Source organism: Protopterus annectens, chromosome 6.part0 (assembly GCF_019279795.1).
Source record: "Protopterus annectens isolate FY-2018-M chromosome 6.part0, PAN1.0, whole genome shotgun sequence".
Lineage (NCBI taxonomy): Eukaryota > Metazoa > Chordata > Ceratodontiformes > Protopteridae > Protopterus > Protopterus annectens.
Window position 1 is genome coordinate 614,769,567 of NC_056737.1, and position 20,604 is coordinate 614,790,170.

The following is a 20,604-nucleotide window of genomic DNA, read 5'->3' on the forward strand; positions in this document are numbered from 1 at the left end:
CATAGTCCTAGAATCCTTATTAGGAGGATGAACAGATGAGGAAGACTCAGACATCTCCTTTTTCGTGGCTGCCGCCACCACCATAGCGTCGACAGGAACTCCCTTGGTGAGATAAGATTTATCTTGGGGGGCAGTGATGAACTTGTTTGGTTTCCTAGGGACTGGTTCCACTGTGTCAGGTGCCTCCCGCCCTTGAGCAATCAAATCCATTAATTCATCAAGGCGGAGTCACCCAGGAGGTAGAAGGTTGAGCCCCAAAAGCCTTCAGCAGCACCGACTCATCCTCAGTGGGGGCTAGGGATTGCCAATCACCCCTCTGTTTCAAGATCTCCAGGATGTCTGCAAATGACACATCCTCCTAGGGTGATTTGGGGGACCCCTCTGCCTCATCCAAGTCGGTGTCAGACGTTAGAGATTCCTGTGGGGAATCTATGTGCCTCCTCTTGCACAACCGTTTCCTCGGGACCTCATCAGAGGGGACTTCTGGTGAGGCCTCCAAGGAACAGGGGGAGCCCTCTGGGGGTGGCTGAGGCAATTGGGCTCTACGCTTGGGATGGATCGTGGCAGCAGAAACAGAAAGTGGCCCTTTTGGGGAAGGGGAAGATTCCCCTGATGATGTGGTTGTCTGTGCAGACAATACTTTCCTCATAAGGTCAAAGGCCTCCGAACCCCTGGCAGAGGGCTACCCCGGTTCCGAAGAACAATGGAGCATCCCAGACCCAGGTGCTGTGGGTTCCGACCCTGAGGATGGAGCCGAGCCAGTCTGTGCCAAGGCCCCGAGAGGGAGAGTCGGTACTGACAGGTCGGTACGACTCTCGGTCCCGGAACCGAGGAGAGACCTTCGGCTCTGCGACTCCCCTATCGGTTCCGAAGGAGTCGAAGTCAATGGCGTTGATCGTGCAATGGACGGTTTCGGCACAGAGGGCTCCACTATCATCAGGTCATCCTCTCCCGGCTCCGAGATCTGGATGGGTCTCAAAGGAGGACCCGTTGGAGATATGGGGAGGCCTTCTAGTTTTGACACCAACTGGGAGGAAACTGCAATTAACTTGGAAAGAGCCGTGTTTTCCATGAGTTTCTGCACGACACGATCCACATATGTCTTTCTTGGGTGGCAAAAGCCAGGGTACGTTTTTGGCTAGGCTTATATTGGCCCTAGGGCCAATAGCCTAATATCTACCTACGAACCTAAGACATAGTAAGGCTTTAACAAGTTTAACATAACTGGCTGCAACAAGAACAAATAAAAAGCAATTCCTAGAAAATGGAAATTAGAATTTAAAATTGTAACTGAATTGCTGAATATTGTACAGAAGATAAAAGAAACAGACACAGTATCTTTAGAAAAGGGAAGGAGCAAACTGCAGACAAATAAATGGAATTTGTGGTAAGTACACATTATCTGAAGAATAATATTCAGGAGGAGATAATAGGCTTAATTAAGGTAAGAGAAATGTATGTAGTGTTGAAGTGAATGAAAACTGTTACACAACAAACATATATATATATATATATATATATGGATCTATATTACATATCTGACAGCTTAGGTTGCCGAATGTCTAAACACAGACACCTAAGCATCGAAACCTTAAAATCCTCAGGAAAGAATTTGTTAGGCCATCACAAAATAAAATAAACTTCTGAACCCAAACACAGTGGTGGGGCTGTGCCCCCTCAACTAAATATACCAACTCCAAGATTGCTCTACATTGGGGAAAGGGCAAATCCCTGATAACGAGCAAGCAAATTCTTTCCTGAGGAAACATATCGCCATTCGCAATTTTAAACCTTCAAAGCTTAGGTGTCGATAATTAGGCATTTGACAACCTAAAACACTATATATATATATATATATATATATATATATATATATATATATATATATACATATATATATATATATATATATATATATATGTGTGTGTGTGTGTGTGTGTGTGTAATATATGAAATTAATAAAAATGTTACTATGGTTTGTTTTCTTTTACAGTAACGTATTTGTACTTATGTCATACTTTAAAATGTGATGATTCAATAAGGTTGTTTACACAAAAAACTGCATTCCATGAATTGTTTTGCATCAGTCTTATACATAATGCTGGTTCTAACAGTTTACTCAGTTTTATATGACTGCATAAGTACTGATAAAGGTAACACATAAAACTGGATTTTACTATACAATTGAGCAAGCATGTTAGTTTTTCCTTTTTTCTAAATAGCATAATATCCTTTGCTTTAACCTGTTTACAAATAATGAATATAAATCATGCTTGGAAAAAATAAATACAGTATAATCTTCACCAAGTTTTTGAGTAAAATGCAAAAACAAAGGTGGTCAGAAAGAGAAAAAAAAGGTTTTTACATATCATTCATATACCCTAAACATGCATATTTTTTTACAGTTGCCTGTATCAAAATAAAACATTTTCAAGAAGATTCCATCAAATGGAGACAGGGAGAGGCTACCTAACTTAGTTCACTGTAAGAGAAAACAGAGCAGCTGGTGGTTGTCTCACTGTATCTATGGGAATGGAGTCACTGACACTTTTTGCATAACCTACCATTCACCTCAGGTAATGAGGCTTTTTTGACTGGAAGGCAAACAACTATTTGAGTGTCAATGCTGTTCAAGAACCTGGAAGCACATACTTGTAAATTTAAATAATGTTAAATAATTTCAGGCAGAAGAAGGGACACATGGGAAAGAGATTAACAAAATGTTTGTAATAATGATGGTGTGTGTGTGTGTGTGTGTGTGTGGGGGGGGTATTAGTTCAAAACAGTTTTTCATGACATATTCCAACATTCATCTGAAGCAAAGTTTAGTAATATTTCTCTTACTTAAGTAACATGGTGATGTGGTTTGTTGCAAGCTTTAGTTCTTTAATGGCAGAGGCAACTGGGTCTCCTTGAGCTTGAGCTTCCTTTACAATTATTCCAATTTCTGACCAATCAATCTGATTGGCTAAGGCACTACGGACCACCTGAATGGCTCGATCAACAATCTGAAGGTTCATCTCAATCAATTCTCCTTTCACTTTATCAACTTCCTGGTAAGGTAAATAATGGGAAAAGGTCATTAAAATTTGGGAAGAGGAAAACATCTTGTTAAAACAATAATTTAAATTCAATTTAAAATAAACTCATTACTGTAATTCATTGTTCTAATGCTTATGTCCTGAGCATATGTTGCTTACATACACCGGCATTTAAGGAAAAACGACCAAGAACTTCTACCAAAACAAAAAAAGGCAAAAAGAAGTGTGTATGTCCTTCGATCAGAAAGTTTATAAACATCTAGGTTAAAAACTTAATTTATTGTAGGTCATAAGCGCTTTCGCAGCTACTGCTGCTTCATCAGATAACAAACACATTGAACCAGAACTGGCTTTTAAGTAGAAAAGTAAAACAGTGTTAAATCACATGACCACAAAATTTAAAGAAATACAGCTAAAATATATGTTATTTAAACAACACATAAAAACATGCATATATAAATGCAACATAAAAACTGTATAAAATATACATACAAAACTTCCTATGAGTAGTGCTGCCACCTTTTCAAATGGCCAAAGTGAGACATTTCCGGGACACACATCAGATTTTACAGGTCGACAAATACCCAAAGTCAGTACAAAGGATATAACTTAACTTGTTTGCCTAAATAAAAGCTTATTCTTGAAGCAGTTTAGTTGCTTATTCTGTTTCTTGTAACATTTAGGTATTTTAGATACAGAAATGACTATTTTATGCAACTATTACATAAAATACGGGACATAATTATGCCCTACAATCTCAGGACATTTGTCATTTTTAATATTTTTTGTCAGGACACAACTGCCCAAAGAGGGACTGTCCCTCGCAAAGTGGGGCAGGTGGTAACCCTACCTATGAGCAAGTAAAAATACTGCTTTAGCTAACAAGAAGTCAAACATATATAATTGCAAATGCAAAGGCAAATACTCTCATCTGGCTAGTGGTCTTGACTTCAGTTTGGGTTTAATGGGCATAAATTCATTCAACCCATGCCCAAAATCTCCCCTCAGCCCGATTATCCACCTAGCTTCCATCTGTTCTATTTGATTCCTTATATCTCCACCTCTTATAGTCTCATAGATTCTACCAATAACAAGAAATCTGAATTTGTGCCTAGAATCAGTAGGGCATTGTAACTTTATTATGCTGCACAGAATCCATGGTGGGATAACAAAGTTGCGTTTTCAATGATTTCATATTTCTAAAGAGGAATCGGGGAGTAGTGTCTATCAGCTTACTGATGTCACGGTCCATTGTTAAAATTCACCAGCGTCTCTTAATAATATTCATATAGGAAGAAACATCAGAAGAATAATATAGGGGAACCCAAAGTTTATAATCCTTTCTTCTATCCTTCATTGCCTGATGTATCTTTCTAGAAAAGTAAGGTTTAGCTGTGCTAGATCTAAGAGACTGAACCTCACCTATGTTCCTTAAAATATTGTGTGTATTACAACCTCTGTCAACCAGTTCCGTGTGTAAAATCTTAAGTTGGTTGTCAAAATCACTGTCCCGGTCAGAAGCTCTAAATATTTGATTCTTAAATATTTATTTATTAAATGTCTGATTGCTTCTGATTCCTAGTAGGATGGAATCTGGTATGTAGTAGTGGTCCAGTGCAAACAGATGGGTAATACTGTGACAAGTCTGTAACACATGCATCCTGTCTCTGCAATGCTTCAGCACACTCGGACCACATGTGTATTCTAATTCTCATACTCTGTGTGCGCTTGGGTTTATTCTTGAAGGCACAGTAGTGTGCATGGATGCACATGTATGTTAAAGAGCTACAGTACACAATTATGCACAAAAACTGTCCTAAAGTACTCCACACAGCTGTACACACTTTATGATGGACATGAAGAATGTAAGGGTGGTGAAAGAAACTTTACCAGGGGGTTGGAGGTTGACAAAGTCAAGATCTTCTGCCGTCTCCTACTTCAACTTGTTGAACAAAGTATCCTAAAAGCCTATAAGCCTGCCATACTTCCAAAAATGGTAAGCAAAGAATTAGCATACCCCGAAAGAAAAAAGAAAACAGTTGGAAATAAACACCGCTTCTGATTCCATTAGGGAATCTGCTGAAATTGTTTTTTAACAGAACCCTCATCAAAAAGACAGCATTCTTGACCAATGAGCCAGCAAATTTTCCAAGGTGACCAACTATGAAGAATGTTGGTTGGACTGCTAGGGGGCTAATTTTCAAGTCAGATTAATCAGATACTTGATTAGCCTGAGAAACTCTGCTTTGGCCACAAACAATTCCTGACGATATTTAAAGAGGACCCTTCTTTGACACCCCCCCAACTCTTCCGATCACATACAGGAAACTTTCTAAAACTCCCTCCAAATACAGCACCAGACAAGTGTGGCACCACTTCAGAGGCAGGGAAACTGGAGTCAAGGTCAGCCTACCATTACATACCTTAATGCTGATGCAGTGGGGGACCAGGAAAAGGAGAGCTACAGTATCCTTTTCATTTCCATCCATATTACAGTTCAGTCCACTAATGTTTCCAAAAGACTTCTGAGCATTGAGAAGGCATACAAATTGCCGCTGGTGTTGACAGATTCAGCATACAGTCAAACCTACTGTTATAGTTCATCACTTGGAATGAGAAACCACAGGTTTTGTTGCAGCTTTGACACCCTTGTGAAAGGAAAATTTTTGATGGATGGCCTATTTATTTGGATCATAATACTGATACATCCATGCAGCAGTGGATTCTTTTCTCAGATGCCATAAAAGAGTGTTAGCAGCATAACACAAGTAGTCATTTTCAGTGATATAAAGGTATTTTCCCAGCTGGAGTGCAGATGTTTATCCTGATTCAGTTAGCGATGGACAGGCTACAAGGGCTGCCACAATTGTTGGATTATGACAAAGTAATTGGTAGTGAAAGAAAAGGATAAAGGGACTTAATGCTTGGACATAATGAAACTAGAAAAAGAATGACAGCAGGAGTCTGACCAAGGGGAATGTGAGGCAAATGTAACATCTTAATTTGGAAAGGGGATGTCATTTGGCTATAATAACAGACATGGAGTTAACTGACAATATTGGCTCAATTTGACCTAAAGTAATGTAAATTTCTGAACTATGGTAAAAGAAGAGGTGTATCACAGTTAAGTGTTTTGCATGCTTTTTGGTATTTTTCTTAAATATATCATAACATCTGAAGTGTGGACTCCAAAGTTTACTTTGGAGACCTGAAGCAAGGAGGCAAATGATAAATGATGTTTAAGGACTGCATTTAAATAATGTGTTTCTCAAGTGTCCCACCACCTGCTAATTGCTACAAAGGAAGGGCTGGATCATGGATTATAAATGTTTCATATACTTTCTTTTTTTTTCTGTAACACCATCAATTGTAGAGCATTCCAAGTTATTTTACAGTCCCCGAAAATAAAAAGCCCTATACTTCATGATATATAATGGATGTTCTTAAGACAGTGCACATTTAAATTAGTTCAGCACTGGTTAGCTGTCCTTGAACTGGATTTTGTGTTTTGAAATGCCTTTACTGATAAAGGGAGAATTTTTCAAGCTACTATTGTGACTTTACAGACTGTAAAAGATATGTGATTCTTGGCTGGGCATTCTATCACAAAGGAGATGCTGTTGACATATTAGAAAATAGTGTTGGTAATTCAATGTTTTTCAAAATCTGTGTGAAAATGAGTAGTGCAGTCATACATTCAAGTTTAAGTTTGAAATGACACTAACCTAAAAGTTATGCCTCTGAGTCAGTTACTTAAAGCCTGTGTTAACACAAGCATTGCTTGACAAATGTTTTATACCAATGTATGTTCAAGTCAGAACTGTTCATAATTACAGGTCATGCTAGTTATACATGCTGCCAGTCTGCATATGGTATGCTCAATATTTAACAGTCAGTCTCATGGGTTATGTGGTAAACTCAAAGTGTCACTAACAGTAAGAACATTTAAAAGGCTGGTGAAGTAACAATAATAGCCATTATAAAGAAAAAGTCTTTTAGGTAACAGTGACAATCTTGCTCCTTAAGATGAAGAAACTCTCTGGTAACAGCAAAGTATATAAGCATGATTACCTGAAGGATGGGCATTACAGGGAAGTAATAGACACTTTAGTGGGCATAAGAGAGAAACTAAAAAATACTTTTTTGTTGTCTTTGTGGATATTGTGGTGTGTGTGTGTGTGTGTTTGTGTGTATACCTCTTTTTATGTTTTTTTTGCTTGTTTTGATCAAAACAGTTCCTTTATATTTTGTAGTAATGTTTTGTTTTGCCAGCAATTACATGCAAGTTTTAAGTGTATTAAATACATTGCAACCAACTGTAAGACAATGCTCATAATAAAAAAAAAGACTGTGTATTTCATTTTAAACAATAACAATTACATTAATTACAGTATTGATATAGCATACATTTAATTTCTACTGACAAGTTATTATTTTATCTTTCTTCTGTTTCTGGTTTTGCCTGGCAAAAAGAAAGAAAATGTTTTTTACATAATTCTGTTAGTTTTATTTTGTTTAGATTTTGTGTTTGTTTCGTGTTCTAAATGTGAAAATATATCTATACTGAACAAATCAGTTAAAAACTGCTTTACTTATCCAATTTAAATTTTTTAGCACAGTGCTCCACAAACGTATATTTTTTTCAGGTAACAGATGCAATGCTCACAAGAATCATTATTTTGGAGGCAACTCCAAAAATCGAAAGACACATGTATCTCAATACCTCAACCATTTTTCTTGAGCTGTTTTGGCTGATAATGTGTTTGCTTAAGTTTTTTCTTAAATAATTTGCGTGGGTGTTTTATTATTTTAAAATGTGCTTATACGTATGCAGTGGTTAACTAACTTTTGTGTGCTGATCTTTAAGTTTACCTCTTAGGTAGTGTGAGTTTCTGTTTTATGATGCTGTAGGGTCTGCTGGTCTTTTCTTAATGCCTATATTATTCATCTCCTGTCACTGCCTCGGTTGATTCTTTTCTTGTTTGTGAGATTTATGTTTTAACTTTCACCGGGAGTTTTTTTTTTAACCTTTTGTGTGTATTTTACTGTTCATGATCAGGTAAGTCACTTAAATCCTGATTTGTGTTTATTTCATTTGTATGCAGTTTTAACAATATATCCAAGTTTGTGTGTGTGTGTGTGTGTGTGTGTGTGTGTGTGTGTGTGTGTGTGTGTGTGTGTGTGTGTGTGTGTGTGTGTGTGTGTGTGTGTGTGGGTGTGTGTGTCTACGCGCATCTCTGTTATTTTGTGTTTACTTTTTATTTACTTATAACTTTACTTATTGTTTCGGTGATATTTCTGTGCTGACAGCTTATTTCTGCTAAATGACTTTTCAAAATGGTGGCTATTTGTTCTTTAAAGGAAAATTCTGCCTTCTGCTACAGTTTAACTCAACTCTTGGGATCATTTTCTCCATACACTATGGTTCCAGTATCGTGTAGGTATGAGAAACCTGCTTGTACTTTATAAAACTTTCATTTCCTTGCCTTGAAATCAAAGGAAGGGAAAGATCACCCACTTTTTTTAAGCTTAACTTTTCACATAATTTGTAGCGGAATTTGTCTACTCCTGCATGAAATACCACAGACACATTGAAATTTGCAGTCAGGTACTACTGATAATCTTATCTGGGTAACTGGTCCTTCTAATTTCAAGAGCATAGCACCTGCTGTATAAAAAAAAAAAAAAAAAAAAGCAGAGGAGGTGTGAAACTGTTTTCATTGTCTTTATTGCAGAAAGGAGGAGAACTTACAGTGACTCACAGTTACTTCCAATGTAGCCATGCCTTTCACAGAAAAACAGATTAGCAATTAGACTGGTCAATGGTTCAAAGGCAGTTGTTTTGACAAATTTACGTAAGCAGCATCACAGTACTGAAATGCTAAGCTTTAAACTTTAAATATCTGTTATTTATACTGCTTTACATTTTAATATGGCTTAAATGTAGTATCGAAGATGTCTGTGACATTTTGAGAAAAGTCAGAAAATATTTTTCTTCTAATTCTTGTAAAGTATTAACACATTTACCAAAGTGTGGGAGGAGAGGACTGCCGATTCATTTTGGACTACAAAAAGATACTTTGAACAAAGGCCTGCAGTTTAGCTACTTTCTTAGTTTCAGCTGTATAACTCCTCAGGATACTTTAAAAGAAGCTCGGAGAGCCACAAAAATGAGGGGCTATTTAAGAAAGAAAGAAACAAAAAAAAAAAGAAGCAGTCCTGTTAGAGAAGGTATACAAGGAGTGACCAACACTAATCCTATTATATGTCAGTGGCATGGGAATACACCACTACCTCCTAATGTCTAGCATGACTCGTATAAAACAGACTTGAAATGGACTATGGGAAAAAGAAAGGCTTGAAGAAAAAGAAGATTACGTTGATATGTCAAGCCCCACCGGTAACCGTTTTGCAGAAAACATAAAATTCTATAAGAAGCAGTCAAAGTGATTTTGAGGTATTAAAATATCTCAAAAAAGAAAGATAGTGAAAAAAAAATTTTTTTTTAGTTCTAATATGGAGTTTTACTTTAAGGTTTCTTCATGGAGGACTCTGATATTTTATTGTAATTTGTCCATTTAAGAAGGACCTTGTTTTTTATCAGTCTTGTTATTGCCTTAGTTCAGCCATTCAGTTTTGGAATTCTAACTGCTATTTTCTTAAACTGTACAAAAGACTGGTAACTGATGAGAATGACGTTATTTCCATGGAGTGTTGGTTGACAAATAATTGTATATTGCATTATTTAAAATGCTATTGACTTCATGCCATCCAAAAGGTTTCTTCAAAAATGAATGCATTACAAAGCTGCTCTAAAGTAATACTTCAATGTAAATATAAATAAATGTCATAAAAACGCTATGTTCAACACTATAGCACTCAGGAAGCGTTACTATCATATTTTTGGATGAACATCATTTACATTTTTTTTTAAATTAATAACACATTTATTTATTTATTTTTATTTTACATTTGTTGACCGGGCTAGTCTAGCTGGATATATTTCCATTTTCAGTAGAGGCCTGGGGAGAAAAGCTCCACATAGAACATAACAAAGAGACATACTATTAATAAACACATAGAATAAAAGTAAGACAACATTAGTAATAAAACAAATACAAATTGATAATAATAAACTTGGTGATAAAATTCACAAAAAGTAAGGCACACCATCATTAAAAGTCCTGACTAGAGATAGGACAGTTTCAAGGGCTTCTGAATAATTACAAACAGGCTATGCCATATGGCTCCTACTACAATAAGAAATAAAAAAAAAAAAGAGTGGGAGGAGAAGAAGGAGGAAAAAAGTAATGTAAGAAGATAGGGAAGAGATAGAAGTCAAGAAATGAGAGAAAAAAGAAAGACAAACATGAGGATATGGGAGAGGTAAGAGAAATAGGTCAGAACATAGAGTACACAGAGAACACATATCTAGAGTGTTGTAAGAAATGTCATGAAAGGGGTTATGTAGTTTGGTATTACGGATGTATTGGATAATTTTAATATTCTTGACTTTGAAAGACTTTTTCAAAATGAACAAGTAGCAAAGGATTTGGAAAGCTGAATTTAATAGTGAAAAATCATCAGGGTAAGTGCTATGTTAAGTTTATACTGGATGGTTTATGCATACCCAAAGTTAGAAATTACTAGGTTTTGTTTGTTTTAGTTGGTGAAGGTCCATAGTGGGTTTTGGGATAATGGAGTTCACCAAAGAGAAATTACTTGGTAGACTTTATACAGGAATGACAGTTTGGAAAATGGATTATTTAATTGTAGGGTCAAGACAAGTAGTTTGCGAATGTTAATTTGTAAGGTAAACTGCCTTGAAGACTGATACATTGTGATTTTATATAAGTTTAATAAGTAGGAAGAACATAATTTTACCTTGAAAGTGTGTGTCTTGGTCATGAATGTTAGTTTATTATACTTTTGCATTATATTTGTTTAGGTGGTGAAATTATTAGCTGTTTTCAGAAGATTCATTTTGTAGATTAAGTACTAGATAAACTCGAGAGAAAAAGTGTAAATGCTATAGCAATAATTACAGGAGTCTGTAGACGGCTGTTAGTTAAGATGAACCTAGTTTTGAAATTCAAGTGCAGCCATTATTCTGTAACTGACTGCTTTATGACACACTGCAGTTTTAAGGATACAGCACTTTTTGTATGCCAGGTGTTTTACAGAATGCCATTCTACAATGATTTCTAAGAACTAAAAATGGTATGCTGTTCCACTTGGAGTGAAATTTTAAGGCACAGAGTATGATAACTGTTAAGAGACTAATGCTTTTTTAAATGCTAAAAACAGTACGCTGCTCTACTAGGACTGAAAGGCACAGAATAGTAAACAATCTGGTTACTTGAGCTGTTAGAGGGATGAATGGGATGAGCTATGCTGGCTGATTAGTTATTGTTGGTTTTCCATAGTTTTTCTATAGTCATCAGTGTGCAACTTTCCAAGCAATGGATTGCCTGTGATTTGTTAAATTTTGTCCCTTGGCTAGGTTGAGAGTTAATTTTCCAATATTTATTTTTATTACATTTTTTACTGATATTTTAGAAGGGATGACTGGCAGAGTACTGCATGTCAGAGTGATGAAATAGGATTAAGGCTAATGATCTAATGAAGTTTGTTTTTTTTTTTTTTTGGTCATCTATAGTTACCAGATGTGATGGATTAGTGGGTTAAGCCTATGGTCTCAGTGAGAAGTCTATGGCATGGTCTTGGGTGTTGGGTGTCACTACTGAGTTTCAGGAGCCTGCAGTCCAGGGAGAGGCTATGGAAATTAATATAACTTCTGATGCTGAAGCAGATGTTAGCTTGGTATATGACACATTAAAGGTAGATAGGAAGGACAGATTATTACAGTACCATAGCACCATGGGTCAGAACTGTAGTGAAAAACATCAAGGACCATAGGATTAAATACTAGTGGGAAAATGGTTTAATTCTCCTTCGGTCATCCCTGCAGATCTATTATCCTGCCCAAGATACTTAAGATTCTATTAGGCAGGGCTAAGAAATGAAAACTTATTGTTTACAAGATAGGTTGAATAGGAAAATCTAACAGCAAAGGACATTACAACACCTTTTTTACTAAACTACTGAACAAAAAGCAAAATGTAAACATTGCTCTACAAATATGTTGTTGGTTTGTTTGACTGTTTTGCTGTTGCAAAAATAAATAGATAAAATAAACTGCAAGAACTTCAACTGTTGCACAACTCAGACCCCAGTACCTGGATACATAACCACCAAAAATCCTGCAGCATCTTAAGATTCTGCCCTTCAGATCACGTGCCCAAAGTTTAAGCAACATCATTTAACAGGGACACACTAAGACGCTGTCCGGTTCGATTCTCAGCTAGAGCGTCTTCTGTGTGGAGACATGCATGAATGGGCATACCTTCGTTGAAGGTTGTGCGTTAGGGGTGGTAACTCGGCACGTAAAAATCAATTACCAATCATTAGCGGACCGGAGTTGCGCTGTGGCGACCCCTAACCGGGAAAAGCCGAAAGACTCAACAACAACAACATTTAACAGGGAGTACAACTGTTTCGTGTGCAAGCTTAGGTCACAGTAAATATTTCACAAGTCATAACTGTGGCAATATGACATGTCTATAACATACTGATGACATGAATGAAAATATATAGTAATTAAAGGATAAAGCAGAATATTTGGGGATTGTTTTACCACAGAGAGTCCTTAAACTTCACTGTTTTGTTACTTATTTTGGAAAATAAAACAACAGTGGTATCTGTTCACTCTGAAAGGAAACTTAAATCAAAATAATAAATCAAGAGAAAACATTGCATTGATCCCTGCTTCCTCAGTCTACTCTGTTCTCTTATCATATATATAATGTGTGTGTGTGTGTTTGTGTGTGTGTGTGTGTTTGTATATATATATATATATACATACTCTGTGTATAAACAGAAGGGATATCAAGGCTTTATACTAGACAAATCAGATCTGAAAAAAATTAAATTAAAAGAACAGATTAGTTCACATCAAAATATATTCTAGGACACAGTTTCTAGTAAGGTAAAATGCGTTCAACTTTCAGCATGGCTAAAGAGAAAGCGTTCTTTGCAGCTATAACCAGACTGGGCTTTTTCACATCATCTCATACATTTCCATAATATGACACTAGTTAACTATAATCACAAAGTATGTAGCATCACTACAGTATACATTACCAAACTACATATTTGAGTCTGACATTATCTTTCCCTTTAAAAATGACTTTAACAAATGCTTTGTGGCTCTATACATAACCAGGAAATCACCTGGAGGGTCATTAGAGCCTGATCATCTAAGTCCTTCATAAAGTTATTGTTGTGTCTTTCGGCTTTTCCCGGTTAGGGGTCGCCACAGTGGAACTCCGGTCCGCTAATGATTGGCAGTAGATTTTTACGTGCCGAGTTGCCGGCCCTGATGCACAACCTTCAATGAAGGTACGCCCATTCACGCATGTCTCCACACAGAAGACATTTTAGATGAGAATCGAACAGGATAACGTCTTACTGTGAGGTGACAATGCTACCGTAGCACCACCACCGCATAAGTCCTGAATCTTAAATTGAAATTCTCTACTTAATAAAAAAAAATGTAAAATCATATTGTTTAAAGAAACACCTCCATACTGAATACCAAGACATTTGGCTCCTAAACATAACAATTTACTAAAAATAAATTCACAGATATGTCATTGGTATTCCTTGCTTAAATTTTAAACCTGCCAAAAGTATTTTAGCACTCCAGTAAGCAGACAACTTTACCTGAGCCTGTGTCAGACCCTCCAGTCTTTGTTCATGATCTTTACGGACATTTTCTAATTTCTTCAGAGCTTGTTTCTCCTAATGGTAAGACAAAAAGCAAATTAGTGTCAATACTAATAATATATATGTGTGTGTGGGTGTGTATATATATATATATATATATATATATATATACACACACAAACATATATATATATATACATACATATATATACACACATACATATATATATATATATATATATATATATACATACATATATATACATACACACACACACATATATATATATATATATATATACACACACACACACACACACACACACACACACACACATACATACACAGGTAAATATAAATATATTCAGACTCAAACCATGTTGCAGACACTACACATCAATAACATTACTTACTAAACATACAAAAGACTTCACTTTGCTTTTTCTTCATTCGTGTATGAATGTCTTATTACCAAGATAGAACTGAACCTTCATTTAGAATACAAGAACCTACTTATAAGAGTGACAACCCACTGAATGGATCTAGGTTAGTTCTAGCATCTGCTTAATCTTTATCAGAAAAAATATGCTGCATAATCTCCCCTTTATATATTCTCACTTCCCTGTTTTTCTTCAAAGTTATAAGTCCCTTAAGATGAAGACATGCCAGGTCTCAACTAGGAGGGGAGTAACTTGAATTGGTGAGAAAACGACCTCCAAACCCATGTAACAGAGCAAAGCCTAGAGAGACAACTGAAGATGGAAGTGAGACAGAGAAGAGGGGATGCAGGGTGGGATAAAACACTGCAACAATGACCTGTAGGACATCAACTGTTATGGTAAATTCTTACACAACTGTATTATATTCTGACTGAAATCACTGTTGCAGTATTCCTGACAAATGGGCCATTCCCAGAGCTGAAGGAGGCAAGGGTGATTGACTACTGACTAGAAAAGTTGTGCAGTAGCTCAGACTGACATAGAAAAGGTTGCTCTGGACCCGGAGAAGGCATCAGTTTTGTAGTGTTTGGTAAAGGTGTGTACAGAGGGCCAAGTATCTGCCTCTAAAATAGACATGGAGTCTAATCCTTTATGGAAAGTCCCTGAGAAGCAGTTGCTCTAGTGGAATGTGCTTTAGGCCAGGAAGGTAGGGTCTTAACATAGTGTGAGTAGCAGAAAGAGATAGTCTTAGAAATACAGGATGCAATAGTTTGTTTGGAGACTGGCTGACCCAGCTTAGAGGGCATAAGAAATATGAAAAGCTGGTCAGTTCTTCTGAAAGATTTAGTTTTGTCCAGGTAAAATCTCAGTTGCCTGTGAATGTCTACAAAAAGCAATATCCTTTCCACCCTGTTTTGGGGACTGGGAAAGAAGGCGGGGAGATGAACAGCCTGAATCAGAGATAGCTCATTCACTAACTTAGGCATAAAGGATGGGTTAGCCATGACAGTCACCTTTTCTTTTTAAAAATAAGAAAGGGGAAATGGCCATGAGAGCATGTAGCTTAGAAATTCTCCTGACAGAGGTGAAAGCCAAGAGGAGGATGGTTTTCCAAGCACAGAATTTCAAAGAAGCTGGCTCAAAGAGAGGTACAGTAACCTTTTCTAGCACAAAATTAAGATTCCAAGGAAGAGAAATAGGTTTATTTGGCAAATTAAGATGCAAAACTCCTCTGAGGAAAAGCTTGATCTCTAGCTTTGTCATAAGTGGTGGTGGTGGTGGTGGGGGGGGGGGGGGGGCTAAGAGGGAGGCAAGCATTAATGGCAGAAAAAATAGCTTTTATGGAAAAGTAGGCCAAGTCTGATCAAAGAAGTTCATAGAATTATTGTTAAACTGTAGGGGCATATGGTAAGAGTGAATCCTGACAGTATCAGAAAGACAGCCACTTCCACTTAACAGTCTCCTAGCCTCCTGTATGACCGGGTCTACTTCACGTTGTCGTAAGCTGACAATATCGAGTCTGATATTGTCGGCACAACAATATCGAAAGTGAAGAACATTGTGCAAGTAAACGGAAATCGCCGTAAGGGGAGATTTCCATTTACCTCAATGTAGGCCGGTGTCGGAGTTGGTATATTTAAGTAGGGGGCGCAGCCCACCACGTGGGAGGTGCAGGGGGCTTGCCTCCTTGCCTATGCCACTTAGTTTTTTTTTTTATTTCCTTTTTATGTTATTTGATGTTTTACTTAATCGGTCAATAAAGTTCGACCTTTATTGATTCGATTAAGTAAACTTTCGATAACATCATATAGATGCGTATGACTTGTATAAACTCGTCAGAAAAAAAGATGTCTTTTAGGGATTAAAATCCTATCATCCACATAGGGTCAGGCTGTGAGGTGGATGATTTGAGTGGAGCAGCTGACGTCCACCTGGATGATGAGTTGAGGTTTAGAACCCTGTCTGACCTCAATTACAGAGCCTGGGATCTCCTTCCCGACTAAAATTTGTGGGACAATATGCAGTCCCTTTGAGATAATTAGACATGGTTTCTTGGACGTACTGACAATCTGTAAGGCCTCACGAGCCATACTAGCTTCCGACAGGGTGTTGGTAGCAGGCAACTAGCAGAAATCTAACATACTGTAGGCTCTGTAACCTCAGTGGGTACACTGGATGCTGATCTATTCAAAGCCTCTTAAGCTTTTTCTTTTGTTGAACAGAGACTTCTGAGGATATGGAGTCAGCAATCTTGGACTGGGCGAGGTGTTTATGACGCTAGGTCTTGAGGAAAGTGTTTTGAGTAGAGAGCCTAGACCTTAAGGGTTTCTGGAACAAAAAGATTGACAAATAGAGCAGTTTTTGTGATTGTGTTCCAGGCCTAGACAAAAAGGACATTTTGTATGGAGGTCCTTGTATGGAATCCGCTTGCCACACACACACTTGCCCCTCCTAGCTGACATCTACAGCTTTCAGACAATAAAACGTAAGGTAAAAAGGAAGTTTCCTCAAAGGGGCATTTATCTGGATGAAAAAAACGAAACAAAAGTACCAATGACCAAACAGCGAACAGTCCAATAGATGCACAACCTGTGTTCGGGCTGGAGGCAAGATAGTGGGGATCTATGCTCATACGTCCATCTTTATACCCCAATACATATGAAAAGAGGTCACATGATGGATGTATGACCTAAGGAATGTAAAGCTTTGGTATCTCAGCAGTGAACCAATTTGTCAGGAATACTGCAACAGTTTTTCAGTCAGGATATCATAACATTTATCAGACAAGGCTGCTAGCTGCAGTCTTCTTAAATATGTAAACAAAGCTTATGTACTTATCATAAGACTACATCTGGAAGAGCGGGATCCAATGACATTATGTTAAGTACATCATTTTTACTCCTGTTATGAGGAAGCTAATCATTGTAAAATCAAATTTAGCTTTTAATACCTTATGAAACTACTCAGTGTAGTCCAAATAGCTACTGTAAAAATATTAAATAAGGTTTAATTTTTGGAAAAAGGACAGGATTGCAACCACTACCATGGTTTAATGAGCTCTGAATACTGAAGGCAAAGTTTTTATTTTATTTTTGTAACAGAATTTAGAGTCCACATCTGCCTATTTTTAAAACCGATTTTAGAATCTTTAAAAACATTTTTTTCAGAAAAGAATGCAGGTGATTACGATTCCTTTCTTAAAGGCTTTACATCCAAATAAAATATGAACTATTGACATTTGTGCTGTGCAAAAAATACTTGTTACAGTAATTACAACAGAACGTAAGTTAGTTGATTGAATGAGCTGTTTCAGTGGCGAACACAGGCATAAATTAAGGGTTATTAAACACCACCACCACCTTCACTCCAAAATACTTCAACAACGAAAAAATCCAAATGGAATGTAGAAACACCAAAACACAGGGCAGTTCCACAGCAATTCAGTATTAAAATAAATACTTTTAATCACTTATTCTAGCGCCTCAGTGTAACCACCTTCTAGGAATACAAATACACAACCCAAGGCCTCCACTTTTACACAGTCCAATCATCAAATGAACTCTGAGCTCCAATTACATAATTAAACAATTAGTAACACTTCACATTTAAAGTAAGCATTTCTGGTTTAACTCATTATTTAGTCCCTTAGGGACCAACGTTTTATATTTTAAAATGTAAATACATTCCTTATGCAACTTTTCTTTTAATACCTGTTCATCTCCCCATCTACAATTAATTTGTTACAGTACTGAAGCCTGCAATAAAGCAAAGTTACTGTTATGATCTATTTTAAAATGAGCAGAAATGATCTTGTCTTCTCTCTGGTGTTTTATATCCCGCAAGTGCTCCAAAAATCTAGTACAGAACATCCTTTTTGTTTCCCCAATATAAAATAAATCACATGGGCAACGTAAAACATATACAACCCCTTTACTATCACATGTATATACTCCTCTAGATATAAATTTAACATTATTAATAGTGCTGAAAGAATTAACAACATGAGAACAACCTGAACATTTTCAAGTCCCTAAACTCATTAAGAGCCTTTGTATATCTATCAATGGCATCACACAAGCCCCATGGACCAACATGTCCTTTATACTTTTACCCTTTGTGCACAACAAAGAGGGGTAATCAGGTAATATATTTGCCAAGAATTTATCCTGCAACAAAAATTTCCAATAGTGTTTAACTTTTAGTTATGTACTCACCATAACTTTAGATGTTTGGGATCCATCTCGCCTACATTCTGCACTGATGGGCTCGGAGCCGATCCCTCGGCTCCGACTCGGCACGCTTATGCTATAGAGCGAGGCCTCTTATTGGCTGAGCTATCTTTATCCCAGGATGCACCACCACTGATCCCCCAGATCTTGTTTGTCCGCATTCATGCACACATGCACAACTTGTTTATATAACATTGTTAGATGTTTCAAGATGAAACAACAGGATTCGGACCTTCTGATATCCTCTGATCTCCAAGGAAGGGGGAAGGAGGGTGGGTTATTAGGAATGTAGGCGAGATGGATCCCAAACATCTAAAGTTATGGTGAGTACATAACTAAAAGATGTTATGTGATCCTATCTCGCCTACATTCTGCACTGATGGGGCAGCGTCCCTAGCACCTAAATCCCGGGTGGCTCATTGGAAAACACTCCTGAGCACTGTGGAACCAAATGAAGCTCGTCCTCTAGATGCCACGTCCAATTTGTAGTGGGAAATAAAGGTGTGCGGGGAAGACCATGTAGCCGCAGCACAAATGTCACTAATAGCAAGCTTAGAATGAAATGCTATAGAAGTAGCCATAGCCCTTGTAGAATGAGCTTTGACAGAGGTGGTGAGCTCTTTGTTAGAATAAAAATAAGCTTGAGTAATACAGTCCCTGATCCATTTGGCAATAGTGACCTTTGTGACAGCTTTGCCCAATTTATTGTCTGCAAAGGATACAAACAACTGATCTGTTTTCCTTGATTGTTTGGTCCTGTCTAAAAAACGTAACTGCCTGTGGACATCTAGTGTGTGGAATATGAACTCCGCTTTGTTAGAGTATTTTGGGAAAAAACTGGAAGCTCTAACGATTGTTGTAAGCAGAAACTAGAACAAACTTTAGGGACAAAGGAAGGATTTGGCCTGAGGGATACTCTGTCTTTGTGAAAAACCAAGTACGCGGGTTTTACTGACAAAGCTTGAAGCTCTGAAACTCTTCTGGCAGAAGTAATAGCCACCAGAAAAGCTGTCTTCCATGATAGAAACTTTAGATCACATGTAGCTGCCGGTTCAAAGGAGAAAGAAGTCAAGGCACGTAACACTATATCGAGATCCCATGGAGGTGCAGGATGAGAAATCGGAGGTCTTAATAGAGCAGCACCTTTCAAGAAGGTCTTACACAATCTGTTGCTCATTAAAGGTGGGCCTATCGATTGGTGAAAATTAGAAATTGCTGCCAATTGTACCTTGATGGTAGAAACTGAAGAGCCTTGATTGAAAAGAGAAGTTAAAAATTTTAGTACTTCTGCCACGGGAATAGAAATGGGGTCCAGGCCCCGGAGTTGAGCCCAAATAGCAAATCTTTTCCATTTGCTAGAATACAGTTTCTTTGTAGCAGACTTATGAGCCGAAGACAATATGTGTACAACATCTGGATCCAATGTATGACTCCTAACTATAGTCGGAAGAGGAGGAGCCAAGCCGTTAATTTTAAGGTGTGTAGGGACTGGTGGAATAGTCCCGACTGATGAACCAGTAGGTCTGGGATCTGATCCAGGAACCATTGACCTTCCAGAGCATATTTCCGAAGATAGGGAAACCATACTTGACGGGGCCAGAAAGGAGCAATTAAGATCATTTTGCTCCCCAAGAGAGATGCCTTTTGAATCACCCTGGGAAGGAGAGGAACTGGAGGGAAGGCATAAAGCAAGCCGGTGGGCCAAGGACGGACTAGCGCGTCCATGGGGCTCTTCCCCGGAGCCGGGGTTAGGGAGAAGAATTCTTTGCACTTCGCATTCAGAGCAGTCGCGAATAGGTCGCAACACGGAACTCCCCATTTGTTGAAAATCTGACTTGCCACTGTCATATTCAGAGACCATTCGTGAGGAGAGAGGATGGTTCTGCTCAATCTGTCGGCTATCACATTGGACTTGCCCGGTATGTGAGTAGCCACTAGGAAGCGTTTGGTCGAGACTGCCCATTCCCAAACTCTCATGGCTTCTCTGCAAAGAGGGTAGGATCTGGTCCCTCCCTGTTTGTTCAGGTACCAGACAACTGACATGTTGTCTGAGTGAACAGCAATTATGCCCTGAGGGAGATAATCGTGAAGGGCTTGAAGAGACAG

General features: G+C 37.7%; 1 protein-coding gene across 1 annotated transcript in view; it reads right to left on the bottom strand.

Moving 5' to 3' along the window:
- The window catches only part of NEMF (nuclear export mediator factor), a 1,922,187-nt gene that overhangs the window by 1,229,466 nt on the left and 672,117 nt on the right, over positions 1-20,604 (bottom strand). Inside the window, exons 12-13 of the mRNA XM_044074284.1 lie at positions 13,827-13,904; positions 2,845-3,053 (exon numbers count right to left, since the gene is read on the bottom strand). Coding sequence (XP_043930219.1) covers positions 2,845-3,053; positions 13,827-13,904 — 287 coding nt within the window. The remainder of the gene's footprint in view (positions 1-2,844; positions 3,054-13,826; positions 13,905-20,604) is intronic.